Source organism: Bombina bombina, chromosome 7, assembly GCF_027579735.1.
Source record: "Bombina bombina isolate aBomBom1 chromosome 7, aBomBom1.pri, whole genome shotgun sequence".
In the NCBI taxonomy this organism is placed as follows: Eukaryota; Metazoa; Chordata; class Amphibia; order Anura; family Bombinatoridae; genus Bombina; species Bombina bombina.
Window position 1 is genome coordinate 558,654,320 of NC_069505.1, and position 26,855 is coordinate 558,681,174.

General features: G+C 40.0%; 1 protein-coding gene across 3 annotated transcripts in view; it reads left to right on the plus strand.

Moving 5' to 3' along the window:
- Window positions 1-26,855, plus strand: part of RXRB (retinoid X receptor beta) — a 74,626-nt gene that overhangs the window by 26,710 nt on the left and 21,061 nt on the right. For 2 of the 3 annotated variants that reach the window (XM_053721906.1, XM_053721908.1), the window contains exons 4-7: window positions 4,698-4,895; window positions 10,784-10,935; window positions 11,847-11,976; window positions 13,217-13,349. In XM_053721906.1, coding sequence (XP_053577881.1) covers window positions 4,698-4,895; window positions 10,784-10,935; window positions 11,847-11,976; window positions 13,217-13,349 — 613 coding nt within the window. The remainder of the gene's footprint in view (window positions 1-4,697; window positions 4,896-10,783; window positions 10,936-11,846; window positions 11,977-13,216; window positions 13,350-26,855) is intronic. The other variant, XM_053721907.1, reaches the window with a different exon arrangement.

Consider the following 26,855-nt stretch of genomic DNA (forward strand, 5'->3'; position numbering starts at 1 on the left):
TCTCGTTTTTAAAATGTGGAATATTAACAACATAAGAAATGTTGACTGGCTTGGGTGATTGATGTATGAACAGTGCTTTATGTTTGAGTGGTCTATTTAAGATAGTCTTAAGTGCTGGAACACAAAACTTTGGAAAACATGCTGTGATGTGTGGTGTCATCACAGAAAGAACAGGACACATGCAGTGCTGTTCCATATCAGGCTTTTCAAACGGCACTGTGCTCTGGCACATTTTTAACACATGCACTGATTGGTGACATTCTCAGGGATTTTTTAAACTCCGCCCCCTAGCCTTTCCTAGTATGCAAAGCTGAAACTCCTGAATGTAAGACATTATTGTGAGCAATGCACCCTTTTTATCACTACATATTTACCTTATAATTATGTGATGTTAGACCAAGAGCAAAGGTAACACATTTATTCAAAATTAAAAGCTTAACAAAATGTCGTCTCTTTTTTCTGCAGCTAATTTGCAATGCAATATTCATCTACTGCAATATAATATACAATTTTAAAAACCGCTTTATTCTCCAGTTAATAAACACATTGTAACTGAGTTGCTGCTTTTAATGTAACGGCCTAATTTAAAATTTGAGTTGGATTTCAAACTGACTTGCAATTTTCACTGCCCCACGGGTAGCTGGAACATTTCATGATTGTGGCCTTGATGTGAGTGAGTATGTCCTGCGTTATCTAAGTTTTTGAGTTGTTACTGGTGATGAGCGTGAACACCAGGGGTGTATTTTAGCCTAGGTAAATTATGCCAGGACCAAGGGCAGCAGGATCCAGGAGATGTAACATTTTTTTAAGGGGTGGCGCTATGGAGCGATTCCTTCCTACTCCTGCACTCTGTGTCTATCATTTATGTTTATTTCAAATCGGTGATCTCATTCTCTAGGGAGGGGGTGCATGGACCCCTCCATGTGTCCTGACTTCCAGATGTTAGCAGTTTGAAAGCTGAACTAAGTTAGAGTTGTACGACTGCAAATATCCAAGTGTCTGCAGCAACACAAAAACTAAATATATCCGTGAACAGTGTTTGGCTTTTAGGTCACACAGGGTATGTATGAGATGTGCCAACTGATTATCCGATCAGAACTGTATTTGGGATCGGCGGTTTTGGTTAAATACACAAACGCAAGTCCATACATGTCCACGGAGATGGCCCTTGAAAACCTTTTGTTTCTTTTGATGTGACCAATCGGTTCAGACTTAAGGGGTTATGAAGCTAAAACATAAGGAGACAGCGCATTTCCTAATCAAGGTGGTTTTATGAAACACATTTAAAAAGTGCAAAACTCTATGCAATTACTAAAAACTGCATTAAACATGACAATAGATCTAAAGAGAAGAGTTGCAGGGATCTGTTTTCACATAGAGCAGTAGAGCAGGGGGGGGATATATATATATTTTTTTTTTTTTTGGCAAACAAGACACAGCTTTTTTTTTATTTTTTTTTTAGGTTTGAGCCTAATATTTATTATCATTGGTAGATTGGCAAAAAGTGATCTGTATGGACTGGAGTTCTGATAAGAGAGGAGGAGAGCAGTGTTATCCTTGGTAGCTTTGATTTAAGCCTGCTAAGCATGTTAATATATATATATTCTTAAAAGGACAGTCTACTACAAAATTGTTTTGTTTAAAAAGATAGATCATGCCTTTTTACTACCCATTCCCTTTGCACAAACATTTGTTATATTAAAGGGACAGTCTGCAATAAAAAATGTATTGTTTTAAAAGATAATCACTTTAATACCCATTACCTAGTTTTGCATAACCACAGTTATATTAATATACTTTTTACATCTGTGATTACCTTGTATCTAGGAACCTTCTTCCAGCCCCCTGGTCACATGATTGTGATTGTTTATTATCTATTGACTTGCATTTAACATTGTGTTGTGCTAAATCTTAAATAACTTTCTGGGCCTGAACACAGTGTTATCTATATGGCCCACGTGTACTTTCAGTCTCTGTGTTGAAAAGCAATTTAAAAAACATGTGATAAGAGGCAGCCCTCAAGGGCTTAGAAATTAGCTTATGAGTCTGTTTAGTTAAGTTAGTTAAGAATACCAAGACAAAAAAGCAAATTTGATGATAAAAGTAAATTGGAAAGTTGATTTAAAATTACATGTCCTATCTGAATAATGAAAGTTTTTAATTTTGACTATACTGTCCCTTTTTAATATACCTTACATCGTTTAAACCTCTAAATTTCTGTCTGTTTCTAAGCCACTAAAGACAGCCTCTTATCTTGTGATTTTTTTTTTTATTAGCTTTGCACAGTTAGACCATGCTAATTCACGAGTGATATATATATCATTGTGCTCACTCCTGTGGAGTTGTGCACAAACCAGCATTAATTGGCTAAAATGCAAGTCTGTAAATAGCCCTGAGATTAGGGGGCAGTCTGCAGAGGATTTGCTACAAAGTAATCACAGAGGTAAAAAGTATGTTAATATAACCGTGTTGGTTATGCAAAACTGGGGGATGGGTAATAAAGGGATTATCTATCTTTTTAAACAAACTTTTTGGAGTAAACCGGTCCCTTTAAAGTATACGCTGTCATTTGATAGACGGATATGTAATTGTTATTTTGACTTGCGTTTTTCCTACCATCAGGGGAAAAGGTGTGTGTGTGTAACGTGAAGCAGATCTTTATACGTAGAGATTGCTCTGTAAAATCATATAGCAAAATCTGCTATATGTTCTTTGGCATAGATTTCTTATATGTGAGTGCTGTGTACATGTATGGACATGTTTCCCATAAGAGACCCTTGCTTTTCAAATTAAAGGTGAAAGTATATAATTAGTGGTTTGAGTTTTTAGTACTAGGTAGTGAGATGTTTTTTTATTTTGTTTTTTTAATTCTTTTTTTTGTTTCTTCTTGAAAATGTATTAAACATGAGATGTTTTGTGTGGCATGGAACTCTGGAGTGCACAAGATGTGACTGTGATTAATCCTTTTACATAGCAAAAAAGAGAATAAAACATAATAGGGTATTTTAGCTTTTAAATGACACTTTAAACAACAAGTTAACATGCCAACTAAACGTGAAAGCCCTCTAAATACATTCACACCTTACTTGCTGCAATTGTGTTCCAATGGACAAACTTCCTCCTTACCTTTCAACTGGCGTTATTTAGAGGATTCTATTACTGGAGTAGACAGTGAACCATTGTCATTTTGTTTGTGAACTTGCATGGTTTTGCAGTATCTTACCTCACCAGTTTAACTGAGGCTATTTAGGGTCATGTATGTAGCAGGGTTAGTCTGCACTTAAAGTTTTCAGAACTGGGAAAAACCATCATGTTCAGACTTAAATAACAAGAAAAGGGGGCAAAATAAATTATACTGTGAAGTTTCATGATTAATTGTGGTTTATGCAATGATGACAAACATACCGTATTGTTCCGAGTATAGGCCGCTCCTGATTATAAGCCGCACCCTTAAAGTTTGCTGCCATTGTAAAGAAATTAAATTTTTAACTAAATTAAATATACACATTATTGCCTCCTCTTAACCCACTCAGCCTCCTTCCCTCACACAGTGGCCACTACTTACCCTATAAACTACCTACCTTACACAAGCCTCCCCTCAGACACAGCTGATAATGCACAGCCTCTCCCACCCTGGGTCTCTCCTACTAACATCCAGCCTCCCCATGTGCTATAGAGATTTACCAGTACTGAAGTTAAATGACTTTAATGAGATTGTGATAATTTCTATGTTCATTGTACCTCAATCCTGACTCACCCTCACATAACTTCATGCGGCTCCTGTTAGGCTGCCTCCTGTGTCACAGCTGATAACTCACAGCAGCTTCCGCTCTCATCTTAAGCCACTCCCATCTTGAGTACCTCCCGCAAACACACACATACCATATCAAGTGACTACTGTTGATTGACAAACAAGGTATACATAAGAAATAAAGGATTGGACACTGAACAAGCCTGCTTGTTAGCTATAATTGGCATTTCAGGGAACATTGTTTTTTGCCTTCCGGTTTTAGAAGATGATCGCTTTGGAGCTTTGCTGAAGCTTTCAATCTACGGTATATAGCACCAGGGTGCCTTAGTAGAATATAGACCCTAATAACAGCAGGTATATGCCCTGCTGAGGTGAGGGGGAAAGGTGCAAGGGTTCTTTCGCAGTATCCCATGTTTTAGGGCAACCTTCACTGTCACTCTGTCTACTTTATCACTTTCGCTCCCATTTTAAGCAGCCCCCGCTCCCATCTTGGGCTCTCCTCACATCCTGGGCAGTCGGATTCTTCAGCAGTGGCGGAACTCCAGGGCCCGGTCGCACTTTATTTGCACCCGCGACATTTGCAATTGCTGGAAGTTCTGCCACTGAAGCAGCCAGTAGGACAAAATGTGACCATTTACGTATACCGGTATTTTATTTAAACGGATACTATAACATCCTGATTATAGGCCGCACCCCTAATTTAAAGCCTAACATTAGGGGAAAAAAGTGCGGCCTATACTCGGGACAATACGGTATTTTATTTTTTTAAAATAAGGCTAAGTTGATGCACCTTTTTAACTCCTAGCAATTCAGTCTCCAAAAAAGGATTTTGTCTTCAATAGGCCTCATAGGAAACAGTCCTGCATAATGTGTGTAATGTCATCAGGGGGTGGTATCTTACAGAGAAGAAATGTCAGCTTAGTTTTGTCTTCCCATGTTCCTACAGGCAAACACTATGGTGTCTATAGCTGCGAAGGATGCAAAGGATTCTTTAAACGCACTATCCGGAAGGATCTGACGTACACCTGCAGAGACAACAAGGACTGTATTGTAGACAAGAGACAGAGAAACCGCTGCCAGTACTGCCGATATCAGAAGTGCCTGGCTACAGGCATGAAGCGCGAAGGTAGTACTTGTCATTTATGTAAGGATCATTGGGAATTCGCTAGTAGCATCAGACATTATTAAAACGTTTCTAGCTAAACAACTCCTATATATGCGTAGCTACACATGCTTTACCTCTTTTACCTTATCTCCTATCACTGGGTAATACTGCAAAAAATAACTACATTTGTTAGAATAAAATGTTTACATCTCTACTGCAAGAAAAATGGGATTTATAAATCGTCCCTCTCTCTATTACTCATGCACTCTAACTTGCTAAGGAAACTCTGTAGAGTTCACTTGAACTTTTTTTTTTAACCTCATTTGTTGTTAAATTGCATGTTTATGGACTGAAGTATAAAGTATTGTATCTTAATGTCAAACAATAACAAAGTTGTAATAGTAGAGAGAGAAATAGTGCATGTACAATCTAGAAAACGGAAGGGGTAACGCTCCACAGGTATTTTCAGACTGGGAATTAGTGATTTGTGTTCATTTGTAATTTCAGCACCTGATTTATTAGAGTGAAAGGGCAGCACACAGATAATTGTGTGTTGCGCTTTACTAAATCTGGTGCCGAAATTACCTGACGCAAACGGTAAACTAACGACTGTCACCATTGCAAATAAATGCACATCTCTATTTGGAATTCATTCAAGTGCAAAACAGGCTTATGCTACTCAAATCAACGGTATAAAAGGGACATGTCAGTCTTGCAGCAAGAAGCTGTAGGGTACTAATGACTATGCTTCCAGGTTTAGCTAATCAAATGAAATACATTTTATCTTTGCCATTAAAAAGAGTATATGTGAACTTTTTTTTTTTACGGTTAGTGAAAATAGTTAAATCTGTGCCTATAGTAATGCAATGTTATACCAGCCCACTGGGATGAATTTTAAACATCCTATCAGTGTGTGTGTCATATGACTTGAAGTCCAACTCTTTGAAGGCTCTTAGGGAGCCTATGTAGAGAGTGGGTGGGACTGCTCTCTATGCCACAGCCCAGCCAAAAGAGTAAATGAATGGTGTGGAGTAACAGAAGATACTAAGTAGAATTATAAATCTTGTATTATAAAATATATTAACACTATTAAAAAATTAATTATCCTATTTTGCTTGTACACAAATGTATTTTTCATTGCAACATTCTTAAAGTCTGAAATTTATTGTCACTTTAACCATAACTTCCCGATTATCTCTGATTTTTGCAGAAGTGTTCATAGTGCAATGTCTTCATGGTAAAAAGATTTACTATTTTTATCTACAGTGTTAAAGGGATATTGCTCTTATTCATTACATTACTTTATTGCTTCTAGCTAACCACTGCATGCAATGTAGACCCTGAGCAGACAACTGCTGGCAAATGAAAGAATACTTGTGACTTGTACTCCCGCTTGTCTCATTGGCAGTTTCCTGTTTTGTAGCTGCTGTGCTTGTGGTTTCTGAGCATGACATTACTTAGGGTTGGCACCTTAAAGGGCCATAATACCCAAATGTTTAAACACTTGAAAGTTATGCAGTATAGCTGTAAAAAGCTGACTAGAACATATCACCTGAACATCTCTATGTAAAAAAGAAAGTTTTTACCTCAAAAGTTTCTCAGTAGCCACATCCCATTGTAAAGGACTTCTAAGCAACAAATCAGTATGCCTGTCCCGGGACAGCGGAAGGAGCGAGCTTTTGTGCACACTCATCTTATTTCCCTTTTCAGTGTAAGGAAGTTTAGAATGAAATCTCATGAGAGTTGAGTTAAATCTCATGAGATCACAGTAAAAGAGTTCATGACCTAAGCACTGCTGATGCTGATTGGCTGCTGTTCATTTCTTCATTTTTTTTATTTTTTTTTTACCTGCAGCTAAGCAGCAGCTGAGTATAACTTTTTACACAGAACTTACTCTGCTGAGCTGAGGAAATTGTGAGGTAAAATATCTTCCTTTTTTACAGAGACTCAGGTGATATTTTCCTGTCAGCTTTTTACAGTTATACTGCATCAGTTTCAAGTGATTTAGCATATGAGTATTATGTCCCTTTAAAGGGACATAACACTTTGAGATGGTAATATAAAATGATAAATTGTATATATAAAACAACTCTGCAATATACTTTCATTATTTATTTTGTCCTCTTTGCCTGTAATTCCATTCTGAAATTGTGAGCTTTTCAGTTCCTGTTAGAAATGGAAGTGCAGAACACTGTTAAATCCAGTACAACTATTGGCTGCACACTCTAGTGACTTATTTATAACTGTCCCTAATTGGCCACAGCAGAGAAGGTAACACAAGTTACAACATGGCAGCTCCCAGTATTTTATAGACACTAAAACTTTACACTTATTTTGTCACTTTTTAAACAACTAATGAAACTTTAAAAAATACATCTACATGTTACTCATGGACTAATCTTTTCTTTGAATGCATCATTCTATCTAGCGTGTATTTAGTGTTTAATGTCCCTTTAAGTTCAGCCCAAACCCTAACACTCCTGTGCCGTGCACAGCACACTGTATAAAAGCACATAAACACAAACTCACACATAGCTATTCACACTCTATATATCTCTCACACACGCACACTCACTCTCACGCTGAAAGACGCTGACAAACTCCCACACGCAAGAGACTTAAAGGGACATTCCAGCCAAAATTGCAATCCACATGGATGCATTTCAGTTTTGAATAGAAGCATTTTTCTAATATACATGCATTAGCAAAAATGTTTCTAATAAAAGCTATAGCTGTTTCAAAAGTGTATTTAAGTATGCACCAGCATTTTATACACAGCACTCGCTTAGAGAACCTAAGGTGCTTTTATTATATGGTAATGACTCAATTTGTTAAAGTGAATGTCAATTTTGATGCTAAAGTGCCCGGTTATTAAAAATTTGATTAAAAACAGGGGCACTTTAATTCATCAAAATTTACATTTCACTCATGTTGAGAAAAAAAACTTGCCTTTTAATCTTCACAGCAGCTCCAGCTTCCTCCGCCCGTAGCAAAGCCTCTTCCTGGGTCTAAAATGAGGAATCCTGCTTCCTCCAATCACGGCGTTGAATCAGACTCTGATTCCCCCGGGGGGGGTAAGCCGTGATTGGAATATTACCTATCCATCATTTCTGACGTCAGAAATGGCTTGCAACGACCAGAGGAAGCTGGAGCTGCTGTGAAGATTAAAAGGTAAGTTGTTTTTTTTTTGTTTCTTTTCTCTCAACAGGAGGGAAATGTAAATTTTGATAAATTAAAGTGCCACTGTTTTTAATTGAATTTTTAAAAAACGGGCACTTAAGCATCAAAATTGACATTCACTTTAATTCCTGACATGATACAAGCCCCACTGGCGCTTTGAGCAACTGGAGTATTTACAATGCTGGTGCACTGAGACTATCCAGCTAGTCTTAACATGCACGTGCAGAAAAACACATTAACACTATAAAATGGTGATAACTTTTTCTAGACGCATTTTAGCCAATACATGTATATTGCAAATATGTTTGTATTCAAAGATGTAATTGATCTCTGCATTTTAATTTTGACCGGAATGTCTCTAAGTGTAGGCATATGCAGTATGTTAAATAACACAGGAAAAATGGGTCCTGAATACCAACAATCCTATATCCGTATCAATTCAAGCACAATTCGTCTCATTCATACAATGCAAGTAAGACAAGTGTGTGTGGGCTTTCAAATAGAAAGACCTTTTAGGCACACACTTCCTAGTGCTAAATATCAGTGCATATAGATAGACCAAAAAAAAGTGGAAAAATATAAAACTTAACCTTAAATTCACCCAGATTCTAAATGGGTATCCAAATACTAAAAAGATAGATAATGCCTTTACTATCCATTACCCAGCTTTGCACAACAAACATTGTTATATTAATGCACTTTGTAATTGCTTAGAAACAGGCAGACATTTAGAGGTTTAAATGTTAGACAGCCTATCACATGCTTTTTTTTATTTGTTGTGTTTTTTTTGTTTTGTTTTTTACAAAAGGAGACTGCTAGTTCATGTGAGCCATATAGATAATATTGTGCTTACGCCCGTGGAGTTATGAGTAATTGGCTATAATGCAAGTCAATAGGTAATAGCCATGTGATCTGGGGGCTGTCAAGAGGCTTAGATACAAGGTAATCACAGAGGTAAAAAGTGTATTAATATAACTGTTGATTTTGCAAAACTGGGGAATGGGTAATAAAGGGATTATCTATCTTTTTATCACTAGTCCACTTCAAGAGGGTAACTGGGCTAAGACTGAAAAGCCGATTGTAGCACAATCTCCGGGTAAAAAAGATCCCTATAGTAATTACCACTATGATTAGATGAGTAATTATTAGGCTTAAAGGGACAGTCTAGTCAAAATGAAACTTTCATTTTTCAGATAGGAAATGTAATTTTAAACAACCTTTCAATTTACTTTTATCATCAAATGTTCTTGGTTCTCTTGGTATTCTTAGTTGAAAGCTAAACCTAGGTAGGCTTTCATATTAATTTCTAAGCCCTTAAAGGCTGTCTCTTATCTGAATGCTTTTTTTTATTTTGCTTTTCACAACAGGAGACTGCTAGTTCATGTGAGCCATATAGATAACATTGCGCTCACGCCCGAGAAGTTATTTAAGAGTCAGCACAACACAGCACTAATTGACTAAAATGCAAGTCAATAGATAATACAGTCATGTGATCGGGCGCTGTAAGAAGAGGTTTAGATACAAGGTGATCACAGAGGTAAAAAGTGTAGTAATATAACTGTTGGTTATGCAAAACTGGGGAATGGGTAATAAAGGGATTAGCTATCTTTTTAAACAATAAAAATTCTAGTGTAGACTGTCCCTTTAACATATATATATATATATATATATATATATATATATATATATATATATATATATATATATATATATATATATATATATACACACACATACTCTAACAGAATGGATTACCACAATTATTGTCACAAAAAGGTTCAAGGGGTACAGTCTTACTTCAGATGGATACTAGTGTGACCAAAATATAACAAAACATTAAAGTGCACACAAATCATTCAGACACACGCCTGACGGCCGTTTTGCCGGGACCTTTTCAAGGCCCATTTTGATCACATTAGTAGCCATCCGGAGTAAGACTGTAGCCCTTGCAACTTTTTGCGGTAATTCATTCTGTGAGAGTATATTTGTGTTAAGCCCAATATTTACCCACATTTGTGGGGCTCACCTAATCATAGTAGTAATTACTTTAGGGGTCTCTTTTACTCGCAGGGTGTGCTACAATGGGTTTTTCAGTTGTAGACCAGTTAGCCCCTGAAGTGGACTAGTTACTGAATTTTGAAATTTTTTCCACTTTGATGGAGTATTGATTGCCATTGTTTTTAGACACCTCAGCAGTTAGAATCTGGGTGAATGAAAGGTGTGTTGTTGTTTTTTTGTGGTCTCGTCTATAGGTACAATTTGCACTGCTACTTAGTGCCTAAAAGGCGTCTCTTTTTTCTTTTTGTTATGTGCAGTATGTTGCAAATGCACAATCTCGCCTTTTCTGGCTGTGGCTGCTTCCCCACTAATCCCGGACAATTGCTTATCTGGGCCTGACTCGGCTTCAAAGCTAGACACACAAATGGAAACAAACTGTCAGGGTCATTCCCAGACAGGTGGCAACCCTACCTGTCTGTTCAACCTCTTTCTGTTGATTAAACACACAGTTGTGTAGGTGAATAATGCAAACACATCTCTAACAATGGAGAGCATGTCATTTTTGCAGTAGAATATCCCCTATAAATAAATAAAGTAAAAAAAATAAATTATATATATATATCTGATTTCTGTACTTTTTTTATACTGGGCCTAAAAGTTCCATGTTGACCCCCCCCCATGTCTGTTCATATACTTCCATGTTACATTTATATTAGTCATTTTTAACACCTTCCACTTCTGTCCCACAGCTGTGCAAGAGGAGCGTCAGAGAGGGAGGGAACGTGACGGCGAGGCAGAGTACAGTGGTGCAATAAATGAGGAGATGCCCGTGGAGAAAATCCTCGAGGCCGAACTGGCTGTTGAGCAGAAGAGTGACCAGAGCCTCGAAGGGGGCGGATCTGTGAGTAATGCACTTTGGTAGGGTGATTAAAAAGTTAATTGAAGTCACTTTATTTAACATATATGCAGGACAAACAAAGTTACTAAAATTTGGATTTTGGAGGGGTGGGTATGTCACAGCCACTCTCATATTCTCTCATATATCCCAACACTAGATTAAAAACATACATAGGCCAGGGTACCAGAGGTTGTATATTTGTTCAATGTAACTTAGAACAGTAGACCATACATTCATGCAGCAGGTACTGCTATGCGCTCAAAGGAGTCCTGCCTGCCTGAAAGCTTCGTGGGGGTTACCCAGCCTGTCGATTTCCCTGTTCATTACTATGTAATCACTTATGGCTCACACATTAGAGGTAATACTATAGTATATTTTGCCTTTAGTGTGCAGTGCAGTGGTTGGGTTCGGACTGTAGTGAAGCAAGAATGGGGGGGGTGTGCATTTTATTCTCAGACCAAGGAAGCACATTATCAGTGCAAATTCTTGAGTCGACCCTAGTACTGGGACACACCACTTGAAAAGCCTCATGAATGTTGTTTGTTTTACTTTGCTACTTATCAGGGAGAGAGATCCTGCACGTATCAACCAATCATTTTATAGCATGCAAGAGGGTCCAAGCTCTGCATTCTGGGAGGAGTGGAAATATTACAAGATTCAGAGTTAAACTATAGGAAACTCGGACAAAATAAATAAAACGCTTTGCAAATTTTTTTAATAAAATGTATAATTCAACATTTTATGGAGAATTAATTTTTCAGTTTAATGTCTCTTTAATAATAAAAAGTTTGTAGCTAAAGCTCTGCTCAGTTAGTATAAGCTTTACATATATTTGGTCAACTTTGTTGTTCACTGTACAGAGGCCATTCAAAATAACTTTATTAACCCACTTCCCCCTTTGTTCATATCTACAGCCCAGTGACCCAGTCACTAACATCTGTCAGGCCGCCGACAAACAGCTCTTCACGCTTGTTGAGTGGGCCAAGAGAATCCCTCACTTCTCCGAGCTGCTGCTGGATGATCAGGTTATTCTCCTCCGAGCTGGTAAGAGACTTTTCACCACCTTCTTGTTCTTTATTTGATATTTCCTGTTTTACCACTTCTCAGTTATTTCTCTGTTTAGACAGCCTTATCACTATGTTTGTTTCCTTGGTTGTCACATACAACCCTTTGTTGCGTTGTTCTTGTTGACCAAGTACACTTTCTGTTTAAAGGACAAATTCCTTTTTGCATTATACTCTTTTTATGGGACCTTTTGTAGAGCAAAAATTAACCCAGATGTACTGCTGCTGAATGTCTCTCCGGCTGTTTCTGCTGACTGCCAGGGGCTCTCTGTGGCTCCTGGGTGGTATTTTTAATGGACCATTAAACTTGACATTTCAACAACATATAAAATGTTTAATTATTGCAATATACAGTCATTATATATTTTGCTGTAAAATACATCTAAAATTGTGATTGTTTCACTTTCTCTCGGAGGTTTGGGTTAATCCTTTTAGGCAATTTATGTGAGCTTTTGTTTACATCCCCCTCCCCCCTAAGATTCTCAGCAGTCACATGTTTGTAAAAGGTAGGTTATCCGTTTTGCATCAATAATCATGATGGGAGAATCATTCTTTGCAATAGCAACTAAGTTGAATCAGTGCTATTCCACCTTAAGTGAAGCAATAAGGGCAGGATACCCCAGTCTCTCAACTGCACATGTGCAAACGGAGTTTGTGCTATATCTGAATATTAGTTTGTGATTGGTTAGCAGGGGCTCTTTTGTTATGGGGGACAGTGAAATGGGTGAAATGAATAAACCTAAAACAATATACTTATTTCACAAAATAAAGCTGCATTGCAAACATAATCTCAGTTATGAAGGTTCAAAATCATGTAGTTTACAATTTGTGTTTAGTTTTAATTGTGTGTTTGCAAACTTTTAATTGTGTGTAACACCCCTTTGCTGGGGTGGGGGTACACACATAGACTTGCATGGATGGCTATTTTAAAGTGACATGCTTTAAGGAATTGGGAACATGCAGACTTTTGCATTAATACGTCCCTTTAAACATTCTTGTTAACTATGGCTTAATCAAAAAAGCACCTTAGATAAGCTTATGTAATGTAAGTTAATATATGAGTGCGTACTCATGCTTGCAAGAGCAGTGATGTGTAATTATTATTTAGCCATTAAATGTGACCGTATTTGAACAATGCGCATAACCATTGTCTTACTTTTTTTTTTTTTTATGTTTATATTGAATGGAAAATATTAATGTATGCGTGTCATATTTGTCAGGATGGAATGAACTCTTGATTGCTTCATTCTCTCATCGCTCGATCTCTGTTAAAGATGGGATTTTATTGGCCACTGGGCTTCATGTTCATCGCAACAGTGCTCACAGCGCAGGAGTGGGGGCCATATTTGACAGGTACGCCATTAAAACTAATGGAACAGATTAACTGCTGTGTATGGTTAACATTAGGCCTAATGCACATGCCTAGTTAAAGGGACAGTCTAGTCAAAATTAAACTTTCATGATTCAAATAGGGCACTCAATTTTTAACAACTTTCCAATTTACTTTTATTATCAAATTTACTTTGTACTCTTGGTATTCCTAGCTGAAAACTAAACCTATTTAGGTTCATATGCTAATTTGTAAGCCATTGAAGGCCGTCTCTTATCTGAATTTTTTTTACAGCTAGAGTTATTTATGAGTCAGCACTGATTGGCTAAAATATGTCTATCAAAAGAACTGAAATAAGGGTCAGTCTGCAGATGCTTAGATACAAGGTAATCGCAGGGGTAAAAAGTATATTTAAATATAACTGTGTTGGTTATGCAAAAACTGGGAATGGGTAATAAAGGGATTATCTTTTCTTTCATGTAATTGGCAAGAGTCCATGAGCTAGTGACGTATTGGATATACATTCCTACCAGGAGGGGCAAAGTTTCCCAAACCTCAAAATGCCTATAAATACACACCACACCCACAATTCAGTTTTTACAAACTTTGCCTCCTATGGAGGTGGGGAAGTAAGTTTATGCTAGATTTCTACGTTGATATTCGCTTCTCAGCATGCTGAAGCCCAGGTTCCTCTCAGAGTGCAGTGAATGACAGAGGTATGTGAAGGGAGTATTACCTATTGAATGCAATGGTCATCCTAACGGGGATCTATTTCATAGGTTCTCTGTTATCGGTCGTAGAGATTCTTCTCCTACCTCCCTTTTCAGATCGACGATATACTCTTATATACCATTACCTCTACTGATTCTTGTTTCAGTACTAGTTTGGCTATCTGCTATATGTAGAGGAGTGTCTTTTGGTAAGTATGTTTCTTCTGTTAAGTGTGATCAGTCCACGGGTCATCATTACTTCTGGGATATTAACTCCTCCCCAACAGGAAGTGCAAGAGGATTCACCCAGCAGAGCTGCATATAGCTCCTCCCCTCTACGTCACTCCCAGTCATTCTCTTGCACCCAACGACTAGATAGGAGGTGTGAGAGGGCTATGGTGATTATACTTAGTTTTATATCTTCAATCAAAAGTTTGTTATTTTAAAATAGCACCGGAGTGTGTTATTACCTCTCTGGCAGAGTTTGAAGAAGAATCTACCAGAGTTTTTGCTATGATTTTAGCCGGAGTAGTTGAGATCATATTGCTGTTTCTCGGCCATCTGAGGAGAGGTAATCTTCAGATCAGGGGACAGCGGGCAGATGAATCTGCATAGAGGTATGTAGCAGCTTTTATTTTCTGACAATGGAATTGATGAGAAAATCCTGCCATACCGATATAATGTCATGTATGTATACTTTACACTTCAGAGAATTACACTGTAAGAAGTACATAAAACTGTTTAATAACTAGAAATTATGTTTAACGTTTTTGCTGGAATGTAAAATCGTTTTCATTTGCTGAGGTACTGAGTGAATAAATGTTTGGGCACCATTTTTCCACTTGGCAGTTGCTTAAATCTGTTTTTTTCTGTCAGTTTCTGTTCTCCCTCACTGCTGTGTGTGAGGGGGAGGGGCGGTTTTGGCGCCTTTTTCTATGCATCAGTTATTTCAGTCAGCAGCTCATTGTATTTCCTGCATGATCCGGTTCATCTCTACAGAACTCAGGGGTCTTCAAACTTATTTTGAGGGAGGTAATTTCTCTCAGCAGAGCTGTGAGAATTATAGTTTGACTGAAATAAAAACTTTTATTCTGTAATTTGTTTCCTGCTTTCAGAAATTGTTATCTTTGTTAATGGGATTAAACCTTTGCTAAAGTTGTGTTGTTTACAAGGATTGAGGCTATAACTGTTTCAATTTATTAATTTTCAACTGTCATAGATTTTCTGTGCTTCTTAAAGGCACAGTACGTTTTTAATTGAATTGTATTCCAAGTTGCAAGTTTATTTGCTAGTGTGTTAAACATGTCTGATTCAGAGGATGATATCTGTGTCATTTGTTGCAATGCCAAAGTGGAGCCCAATAGAAATTTATGTACTAACTGTATTGATGCTATTTTAAATAAAAGTCAATCTGTACAAATTGAACAAATTTCACCAAACAACGAGGGGAGAGTTATGCCGACTAACTCGCCTCACGTGCCAGTACCTGCATCTCCCGCTCGGGAGGTGCGTGATATTGTAGCGCCGAGTACATCTGGCCGGCCATTACAAATCACATTACAGGATATGGCTTCTGTTATGACTGAAGTTTTGGCTAAATTACCAGAACTAAGGGGTAAGCGTGATCACTCTGGGGTGAGAACAGAGTGCGCTGATAATATTAGGGCCATGTCAGATACTGCGTCACAGGTTGCAGAACATGAGGACGGAGAACTTCATTCTGTGGGTGACGGTTCTGATCCAAACAGACTGGATTCAGATATTTCAAATTTTAAATTTAAACTGGAAAACCTCCGTGTATTACTAGGGGAGGTGTTAGCGGCTCTGAATGATTGTAACACAGTTGCAATACCAGAGAAAATGTGTAGGTTGGATAAATATTTTGCGGTACCGACGAGTACTGAGGTTTTTCCTATACCTAAGAGAATTACTGAAATTGTTTCTAAGGAGTGGGATAGACCCGGTGTGCCGTTCTCACCCCCTCCGATATTTAGAAAAATGTTTCCAATAGACGCCACCACACGGGACTTATGGCAAACGGTCCCTAAGGTAGAGGGAGCAGTTTCTACTTTAGCTAAGCGTACCACTATCCCGGTGGAGGATAGCTGTGCCTTTTCAGATCCAATGGATAAAAAATTAGAGGGTTACCTTAAGAAAATGTTTGTTCAACAAGGTTTTATATTGCAACCCCTTGCATGCATTGCGCCGATCACGGCTGCAGCGGCGTTCTGGATTGAGTCTCTGGAAGAGAACATTAGTTCAGCTACTCTGGACGACATTACGGACAGGCTTAGAGTCCTTAAACTAGCTAATTCATTCATTTCGGAGGCCGTAGTACATCTAACTAAACTTACGGCGAAGAATTCAGGATTCGCCATTCAGGCACGCAGGGCGCTGTGGCTAAAATCCTGGTCAGCTGATGTTACTTCTAAGTCTAAATTGCTTAATATACCTTTCAAAGGGCAGACCTTATTCGGGCCCGGGTTGAAAGAGATTATCGCTGACATTACAGGAGGTAAAGGCCATGCCCTGCCTCAGGACAAAGCCAAAACTAAGACTAGACAGTCTAATTTTCGTTCCTTTCGTAATTTCAAAGCAGGAGCAGCATCAACTTCCTCTGCACCAAAACAGGAAGGAGCTGTTGCTCGCTACAGACAAGGCTGGAAACCTAACCAGTCCTGGAACAAGGGCAAGCAGACCAGGAAACCTACTGCTGCCCCTAAAACGTCATGAATTGAGGGCCCCCGATCCGGGATCGGATCTAGTGGGGGGCAGGCTTTCTCTCTTCGCCCAGGCTTGGGCAAGAGATGTCCAGGATCCCTGGGCGCTAGAAATAATATCTCAGGGATACCTTCTGGACTTCAAATCCTCTCCTCCAAGAGAGAGATTTCATCTGTCAAGGTTGTCAACAATCCAGACAAAGAAAGAGGCGTTTCTACGCTGCGTACAAGAGCTCTTGTTAATGGGAGTAATCCACCCAGTTCCACGATCGGAACAGGGACAGGGGTTTTACTCAAATCTGTTTGTGGTTCCCAAAAAAGAGGGAACTTTCAGACCAATCCTGGACTTAAAGATCCTAAACAAATTTCTAAGAGTTCCATCGTTCAAGATGGAAACTATTCGAACAATTTTGCCCATGATCCAAGAGGGTCAGTACATGACCACAGTGGATTTAAAGGATGCTTACCTTCACATACCGATTCACAGAAATCATTACCGGTATCTAAGGTTTGCCTTTCTAGACAGGCATTACCAATTTGTAGCTCTTCCATTCGGATTGGCTACGGCTCCAAGAATCTTCACAAAGGTTCTGGGCACTCTTCTGGCGGTACTAAGACCGCGAGGAATTTCAGTAGCTCCGTACCTAGACGACATACTGATACAAGCTTCAAGCTTTCAAACTGCCAAATCTCATACAGAGTTAGTACTGGCATTTCTAAGGTCACATGGATGGAAGGTGAACGAAAAGAAAAGTTCACTCGTTCCACTCACAAGAGTTCCCTTCCTGGGGACTCTTATAGATTCTGTAAAAATGAAGATTTACCTGACAGAGGACAGGTTAACAAGACTTCAAAGTGCTTGCCGCACCCTTCATTCCATTCAACACCCGTCAGTGGCTCAATGCATGGAGGTAATCGGCTTAATGGTAGCGGCAATGGACATAGTACCCTTTGCTCGCCTACACCTCAGACCACTGCAACTGTGCATGCTAAGTCAGTGGAATGGGGATTACTCAGACTTATCCCCTTCTCTGAATCTGGATCAAGAGACCAGAAATTCTCTTCTTTGGTGGCTTTCTCGGCCACATCTGTCCAGGGGGATGCCATTCAGCAGACAAGACTGGACAATTGTAACAACAGACGCCAGCCTTCTAGGTTGGGGTGCCGTCTGGAATTCTCTGAAAGCTCAGGGACAATGGAGTCAGGAGGAGAGTCTCCTGCCAATAAACATTCTGGAATTGAGAGCAGTTCTCAATGCCCTCCTGGCTTGGCCCCAGTTGACAACGCGGGGTTTCATCAGGTTTCAGTCGGACAACATCACGACTGTACCTTACATCAACCATCAGGGAGGGACACGAAGCTCCCTAGCTATGATGGAAGTATCAAAGATAATTCGCTGGGCAGAGTCTCACTCTTGCCACCTGTCAGCAATCCACATCCCGGGAGTGGAGAACTGGGAGGCGGATTTCTTAAGTCGTCAGACTTTTCATCCGGGGGAGTGGGAACTTCATCCGGAGGTCTTTGCCCAAATACTTCGACGTTGGGGCAAACCGGAGATAGATCTCATGGCGTCTCGACAGAACGCCAAGCTTCCTCGTTACGGGTCCAGATCCAGGGATCCAGAAGCAGTCCTGATAGATGCCCTGACAGCACCTTGGGACTTCAGGATGGCTTACGTGTTTCCACCCTTCCCGATGCTTCCTCGATTGATTGCCAGAATCAAACAAGAGAGAGCATCAGTGATTCTAATAGCACCTGCGTGGCCACGCAGGACTTGGTATGCAGATCTGGTGGACATGTCATCCTGTCCACCTTGGTCTCTACCTCTGAAACAGGACCTTCTGATTCAGGGTCCCTTCAAACATCAAAGTCTAACTTCTCTGAAGCTGACTGCTTGGAAATTGAACGCTTGATTTTATCAAGACGTGGGTTTTCTGAGTCAGTTATTGATACCTTAATACAGGCTAGGAAACCTGTTACCAGAAAAGATTTACCATAAGATATGGCGTAAATACCTATATTGGTGTGAATCCAAAGGTTACTCTTGGAGTAAGGTTAGGATTCCTAGGATATTGTCTTTTCTACAAGAAGGTTTAGAAAAGGGTTTATCCGCTAGTTCATTAAAGGGACAGATCTCAGCTCTGTCCATTCTGTTACACAAACGTCTGTCAGAAATTCCTGACGTCCAGGCTTTTTGTCAGGCTTTGGCCAGGATTAAGCCTGTGTTTAAAACGGTTGCTCCACCATGGAGTTTAAACCTTGTTCTTAATGTTTTACAGGGCGTTCCATTTGAACCCCTTCATTCCATTGATATAAAGTTGTTATCTTGGAAAGTTCTATTTTTAATGGCTATTTCCTCGGCTCGAAGAGTCTCTGAGTTATCAGCCTTACATTGTGATTCTCCTTATTTGATTTTTCATTCGGATAAGGTAGTTCTGCGTACTAAACCTGGGTTCTTACCTAAGGTAGTTACTAACAGGAATATCAATCAAGAGATTGTTGTTCCTTCTTTATGCCCAAATCCTTCTTCGAAGAAGGAACGTCTACTGCACAACCTGGATGTAGTCCGTGCTCTAAAATTTTACTTACAGGCAACTAAGGAATTTCGACAAACGTCTTCTCTGTTTGTCGTTTACTCTGGGCAGAGGAGAGGTCAAAAAGCTTCTGCTACCTCTCTTTCTTTTTGGCTTCGTAGCATAATTCGTTTAGCTTATGAGACTGCTGGACAGCAGCCTCCTGAAAGGATTACAGCTCATTCCACTAGAGCTGTGGCTTCTACTTGGGCCTTTAAGAATGAGGCCTCTGTTGAACAGATTTGCAAGGCTGCAACTTGGTCTTCGCTTCATACTTTTTCCAAATTTTACAAATTTGACACTTTTGCTTCATCGGAGGCTATTTTTGGGAGAAAGGTTCTTCAGGCAGTGGTTCCTTCTGTATAAAGAGCCTGCCTATCCCTCCCGTCATCCGTGTACTTTTGCTTTGGTATAGGTATCCCAGAAGTAATGATGACCCGTGGACTGATCACACTTAACAGAAGAAAACATAATTTATGCTTACCTGATAAATTCCTTTCTTCTGTAGTGTGATCAGTCCACGGCCCGCCCTGTTTTAAGGCAGGTAATATTTTTTAATTTATACTCCAGTCACCACTTCACCCTTGGCTTTTCCTTTCTCGTTGGTCCTTGGTCGAATGACTGGGAGTGACGTAGAGGGGAGGAGCTATATGCAGCTCTGCTGGGTGAATCCTCTTGCACTTCCTGTTGGGGAGGAGTTAATATCCCAGAAGTAATGATGACCCGTGGACTGATCACACTACAGAAGAAAGGAATTTATCAGGTAAGCATAAATTATGTTTTTCTTTTATTTTAAGACACTCTCAGCTATGGTTTGGAACTTTATATGTAAAGTTCTAAATATGTTTTTATACTTATATTTGCCATGATTCAGGTTAATCAGTATTTCTCTTGTTAAGTGTATCCAGTCCACGGATCATCCATTACTTATGGGATATTCTCCTTCCCAACAGGAAGTTGCAAGAGGATCACCCCAGCAGAGCTGCTATATAGCTCCTCCCCTAACTGCCATATCCAGTCATTCTCTTGCAACCCTCAACATAGATGGAGGTCGTGAGAGGAGTGTGGTGTTTTATACTTAATTATTTCTTCAATCAAAAGTTTGTTATTTTTAAATGGCACCGGAGTGTGCTGTTTTTTTCTCAGGCAGTATTTGGAAGAAGAATCTGCCTGTGTTTTCTATGATCTTAGCAGAAGTAACTAAGATCCACTGGCTGTTCTCGCACATTCTGAGGAGTGGGGTAACTTCAGAAAGGGAATAGCGTGCGGGGTCTCCTGCAAATAAGGTATGTGCAGTAAAATATTTTTCTAAGGAATGGAATTGACTAAGAAAATACTGCTGATACCGATGTAATGTAAGTACAGCCTTAAATGCAGTGAAAGCGACTGGTATCAGGCTGATTAATGTATATGCAGTAAAGTAATTTTCTAAGGAATGGAATTTGACTAAGAAAATGCTATTAATACTGAAGTAATGTAATAAGCCTTAAAATGCAGTAGAAGGACTGGTATCAGGCTTATCAATAGAGATACATACTCTTTAAAAAAGGATGTTTAAAACGTTTGCTGGCATGTTTAATCGTTTTTTGAGGTACATTGGTGATAAAACTTATTGGGGCATAATTTTTTCCACATGGCTGACTTATTTTCTGCATAGAAACAGTTAACTGAGGCTTCCCACTGTTGTAATAATGAGTGGGAGGGGCCTATTTTAGCGCTTTTTTGCGCAGTTAAAATTACAAAATGAATCATCCAGATTCCCTCAGCAGTCCCATGAATACAACATGACATCTCTAAAGGGCTAAAAAGACTTCCAAAATCGTTTATAGGGAAGGTAATCCACAGCTCAGTGTCTGTTAAAAAACGTCTGTCGTTTTTTTTATCTGTTTATTGCATTAAGGGGTTAATCATCCATTTGCAAGTGGGTGCAATGCTCTGCTGACTTGTTACATACACTGTAAAAATTTTGTTAGTGTAACTGCCTTTTTTCACTGTTATTTCAAATTTTGTCAATTTGTTTCTCTTAAAGGCACAGTAACGTTTTTTATGTTGCTTGTTAACTTGCTTTAAAGTGTTTTCCAAGCTTGCTAGTCTCATTGCTAGTCTGTACAAACATGTCTGAAACAGAGGATACTTGTTCATTATGTTTAAAAGCCATGGTGGAGCCCCATAGGAGAATGTGTACTGAATGTATTGATTTCACCTTAAACAGTAAAGATCAGTCTTTATCTATAAAAGAATTGTCACCAGAGGGGTCTGTCGAGGGGGAAGTTATGCCGACTAACTCTCCCCACGTGTCGGACCCTTCGCCTCCCGCTCAAGGGACGCACGCTAATATGGCGCCAAGTACATCAGGGACGCCCATAGCGATTACTTTGCAGGACATGGCTGCAATCATGAATAATACCCTGTCAGAGGTATTATCCAGATTGCCTGAATTGAGAGGCAAGCGCGATAGCTCTGGGGTTAGACGAGTTACAGAGCGCGTAGATGCTGTAGAGCCATGTCTGATACTGCGTCACAATATGCAGAACCTGAGGACGGAGAGCTTCAGTCTGTGGGTGACGTCTCTGATTCGGGGAGACCTGATTCAGAGATTTCTAATTCTAAATTTAAGCTTGAGAACCTCCGTGTATTGCTTGGGGAGGTATTAGCTGCCCTGAATGACTGTGACACAATTGCAGTGCCAGAGAAATTGTGTAGGCTGGATAAATACTATGCAGTGCCGGTGAGTACTGATGTTTTTCCAATACCTAAAAGGCTTACAGAAATTATTAGTAAGGAATGGGATAGGCCCGGTGTGTCCTTTTCCCCACCTCCTATATTTAGAAAAATGTTTCCAATAGATGCCACTACACGGGACTTATGGCAGACTGTCCCTAAGGTGGAGGGAGCAGTTTCTACTTTAGCAAAGCGTACCACTATCCCGGTTGAGGACAGTTGTGCTTTTTCAGATCCAATGGATAAAAAATTGGAGGGTTACCTTAAGAAAATGTTTATTCAACAAGGTTTTATTTTACAGCCACTTGCATGCATTGCGCCTGTCACTGCTGCGGCGGCATTCTGGTTTGAGGCCCTGGAAGAGGCCATCCATACAGCTCCGTTGACTGAAATTGTTGACAAGCTTAGAACTCTTAAGCTAGCTAACTCATTTGTTTCTGATGCCATTGTTCATTTGACTAAACTAACGGCTAAGAATTCAGGATTCGCCACCCAGGCGCGTAGAGCGCTATGGCTCAAATCCTGGTCAGCTGATGTGACTTCAAAGTCTAAATTACTCAACATTCCTTTCAAGGGGCAGACCTTATTCGGGCCTGGTTTGAAAGAAATTATTGCTGACATTACCGGAGGTAAGGGTCATACCCTTCCGCAGGACAGGGCCAAATCAAAGGCCAAACAGTCTAATTTTCGTGCCTTTCGAAATTCCAAGGCAGGTGCAGCATCAACTTCCTCCGCTTCAAGACAAGAGGAACTTTTGCTCAATCTAAGCAGGCCTGGAAACCTAACCAGTCCGGGAACAAAGGAAAGCAGGCCAGAAAGCCTGCTGCTGCCTCTAAGACAGCATGAAGGAACGGCCCCCTATCCGGCGACGGATCTAGTAGGGGGCAGACTTTTTCTCTACGCCCAGGCATGGGCAAGAGATGTTCAGGATCCCTGGGCGTTGGAGATCATATCTCAGGGATATCTTCTGGACTTCAAAGCTTCCCCTCCACAAGGGAGATTTCGTCTTTCAAGGTTATCTGCAAATCAGATAAAGAAAGAGGCATTCCTACGCTGTGTGCAAGACCTCCTAGTAATGGGAGTGATCCATCCAGTTCCGCGGACGGAACAAGGACAGGGTTTTTATTCAAATCTGTTTATGGTTCCCAAAAAAGAGGGAACCCTCAGACCAATTTTGGATCTAAAGATCTTAAGCAAATTCCTCAGAGTTCCAGCTTTCAAAATGGAAACTATTCGGACCATCCTACCCATGATCCAAGAGGGTCAGTACATGACCACAGTGGACTTAAAGGATGCCTACCTTCACATACCGATTCACAAAGATCATCATCGGTTTCTAAGGTTTGCCTTTCTGGACAGGCATTACCAATTTGTAGCTCTTTCCTTCGGGTTGGCTATAGCCCCGAGAATCTTTACGAAGGTTCTGGGCTCACTTCTGGCGGTTCTAAGACCGCGAGGCATAGCGGTGACTCCGTATCTAGACGACATCCTGGTACAGGCGTCAAGCCTTCAAATTGCCAAGTCTCATTCAGAGATGGTTCTGACATTTCTGAGTTCGCACGGGTGGAAAGTGAACGAGGAAAAGAGTTCTCTATCCCCACTCACAAGAGTCTACTTCTTAGGGACTCTTATAGATTCTGTAGAGATGAAAATTTACCTGACGGTGGCCAGGTTATCAAAGCTTCTAAATGCTTGCCGTATTCTTCATTCCATTCCGCGCCCTTTTGTGGCTCAGTGTATGGAGGTGATCGGCTTAATGGTAGCGGCAATGGACATAGTGCCATTTGCGCGCCTACATCTCAGAACGTTGCAATTATGCATGCTGAGTCAGTGGAATGGGGATTACACAGATTTGTCCCCTCTGCTAAATCTGGATCTAGAGACCAGAGATTCTCTTCTCTGGTGGTTGTCTCGGGTCCACCTGTCCAAGGGTATGACCTTTCGCAGGTCAGATTGGAAGATGCCAGCCTTCTAGGTTGGGGTGCAGTCTGGAACTCCCTGAAGGCACAGGGATCGTGGACTCAGGAGGAGAAACTCCTTCCGATAAATATTCTGGAGTTAAGAGCAATATTCAATGCTCTTCTGGCTTGGCCTCAGTTAGCAACACTGAGGTTCATCAGATTTCAGTCGGACAATATCACGACTGTGGCTTACATCAACCATCAAGGGGGAACCAGGAGTTCCCTAGTGATGATAGAAGTCTCAAAAATAATTCGCTGGGCAGAGACTCACTCTTGCCACCTGTCAGCAATCCATATCCCAGGCGTGGAGAACTGGGAGGCGGATTTTCTAAGTCGTCAGACTTTTCACCCGGGGGAGTGGGAACTCCATCCGGAGGTGTTTGCTCGGTTGATTCATTGTTGGGGCAAACCAGAGTTGGATCTCATGGCGTCTCGCCAGAACGCCAAGCTTCCTTGTTACGAATCCAGGTCCAGGGACCCAGAAGCGACGCTGATAGATGCTCTAGCAGCGCCTTGGTTCTTCAACCTGGCTTATGTGTTTCCACCGTTTCCTCTGCTCCCTCGACTGATTGACAAAATCAAACAGGAGAGAGCATCAGTGATTCTAATAGCGCCTGCGTGGCCACGCAGGACCTGGTATGCAGCCCTAGTGGACATGTCATCCTTTCCACCATGGACTCTGCCTCTAAGACAGGACCTTATAATACAAGGTCCTTTCAATCATCCAAATCTAATTTCTTTCATGTAATTAGCAAGAGTCCATGAGCTAGTGACGTATGGGATATACATTCCTACCAGGAGGGGCAAAGTTTCCCAAACCTCAAAATGCCTATAAATACACCCCTCACCACACCCACAAATCAGTTTTACAAACTTTGCCTCCTATGGAGGTGGTGAAGTAAGTTTGTGCTAGATTCTACGTTGATATGCGCTCCGCAGCAGGTTGGAGCCCGGTTTTCCTCTCAGCGTGCAGTGAATGTCAGAGGGATGTGAAGAGAGTATTGCCTATTTGAATGCAATGATCTCCTTCTACGGGGTCTATTTCATAGGTTCTCTGTTATCGGTCGTAGAGATTCGTCTCTTACCTCCCTTTTCAGATCGACGATATACTCTTATATATACCATTACCTCTGCTGATTTTCGTTTCAGTACTGGTTTGGCTTTCTACAAACATGTAGATGAGTGTCCTGGGGTAAGTAAGTCTTATTTTCTGTGACACTCTAAGCTATGGTTGGGCACTTTTTTATAAAGTTCTAAATATATGTATTCAAACATTTATTTGCCTTGACTCAGGATGTTCAACATTCCTTATTTTCAGACAGTCAGTTTCATATTTGGGATAATGCATTTGAATTAATCATTTTTTCTTACCTTAAAAAATTTGACTTTTTCCCTGTGGGCTGTTAGGCTCGCGGGGGCTGAAAATGCTTCATTTTATTGCGTCATTCTTGGCGCGGACTTTTTGGCGCAAAAAATCTTTTTCTGTTTCCGGCGTCATACGTGTCGCCGGAAGTCATTTTTTTGACGTTCTTTTGCGCCAAAAATGTCGGCGTTCCGGATGTGGCGTCATTTTTGGCGCCAAAAGCATTTAGGCGCCAAATAATGTGGGCGTCTTATTTGGCGCTAAAAAAATATGGGCGTCGCTTTTTTCTCCACATTATTTAAGTCTCATTTTTCATTGCTTCTGGTTGCTAGAAGCTTGTTCCTTGGCATTTTTTCCCATTCCTGAAACTGTCATTTAAGGAATTTGATCAATTTTGCTTTATATGTTGTTTTTTCTCTTACATATTGCAAGATGTCTCACGTTGCATCTGAGTCAGAAGATACTTCAGGAAAATCGCTGTCCGGTGCTGGGACTACCAAAGCTAAGTGTATCTGCTGTAAACTTTTGGTAGCTGTAACTCCAGCTGTTGTTTGTACTAATTGTCATGACAAACTTGTTAATGCAGATAATATTTCCTTTAGTAATGTATCATTACCTGTTGCAGTTCCATCAACATCTAATGTTCAGAGTGTTCCTGATAACATAAGAGATTTTGTTTCTGAATCCATTAAGAAGGCTATGTCTGTTATTCCTCCTTCTAGTAAACATAAAAAATCTTTTAAAACTTCTCTTTATACAGATGAATTTTTAAATGAACATCATCATTCTGATTCTAATGACTCTTCTGGTTCAGAGGATTCTGTCTCAGAGGTTGATGCTGATAAATCTTCATATTTATTTAAAATGGAATTTATTCGTTCTTTACTTAAAGAAGTACTAATTGCTTTAGAAATTGAGGATTCTGGTCCTCTTGATACTAAATCTAAACGTTTAGATAAGGTCTTTAAATCTCCTGTGGTTATTCCAGAAGTTTTTCCTGTTCCTGGTGCTATTTCTGAAGTAATTTCCAGAGAATGGAATAATTTGGGTAATTCATTTACTCCTTCTAAACGTTTTAAGCAATTATATCCTGTGCCGTCTGATAGATTAGAATTTTGGGACAAAATCCCTAAAGTTGATGGGGCTATTTCTACCCTTGCTAAACTTTATTTTGGGTGTGGATTATTTTCAGCAGGAATTGGCTGTCTTTATTTTATCCCTCCCTCTCTAGTGACTCTTGCGTGGAAAGATCCACATCTTGGGTAGTCATTATCCCATACGTCACTAGCTCATGGACTCTTGCTAATTACATGAAAGAAAACATAATTTATGTAAGAACTTACCTGATAAATTCATTTCTTTCATATTAGCAAGAGTCCATGAGGCCCACCCTTTTTATGGTGGTTATGATTTTTTTGTATAAAGCACAATTATTCCAATTCCTTATTTTATATGCTTTCGCACTTTTTTCTTATCACCCC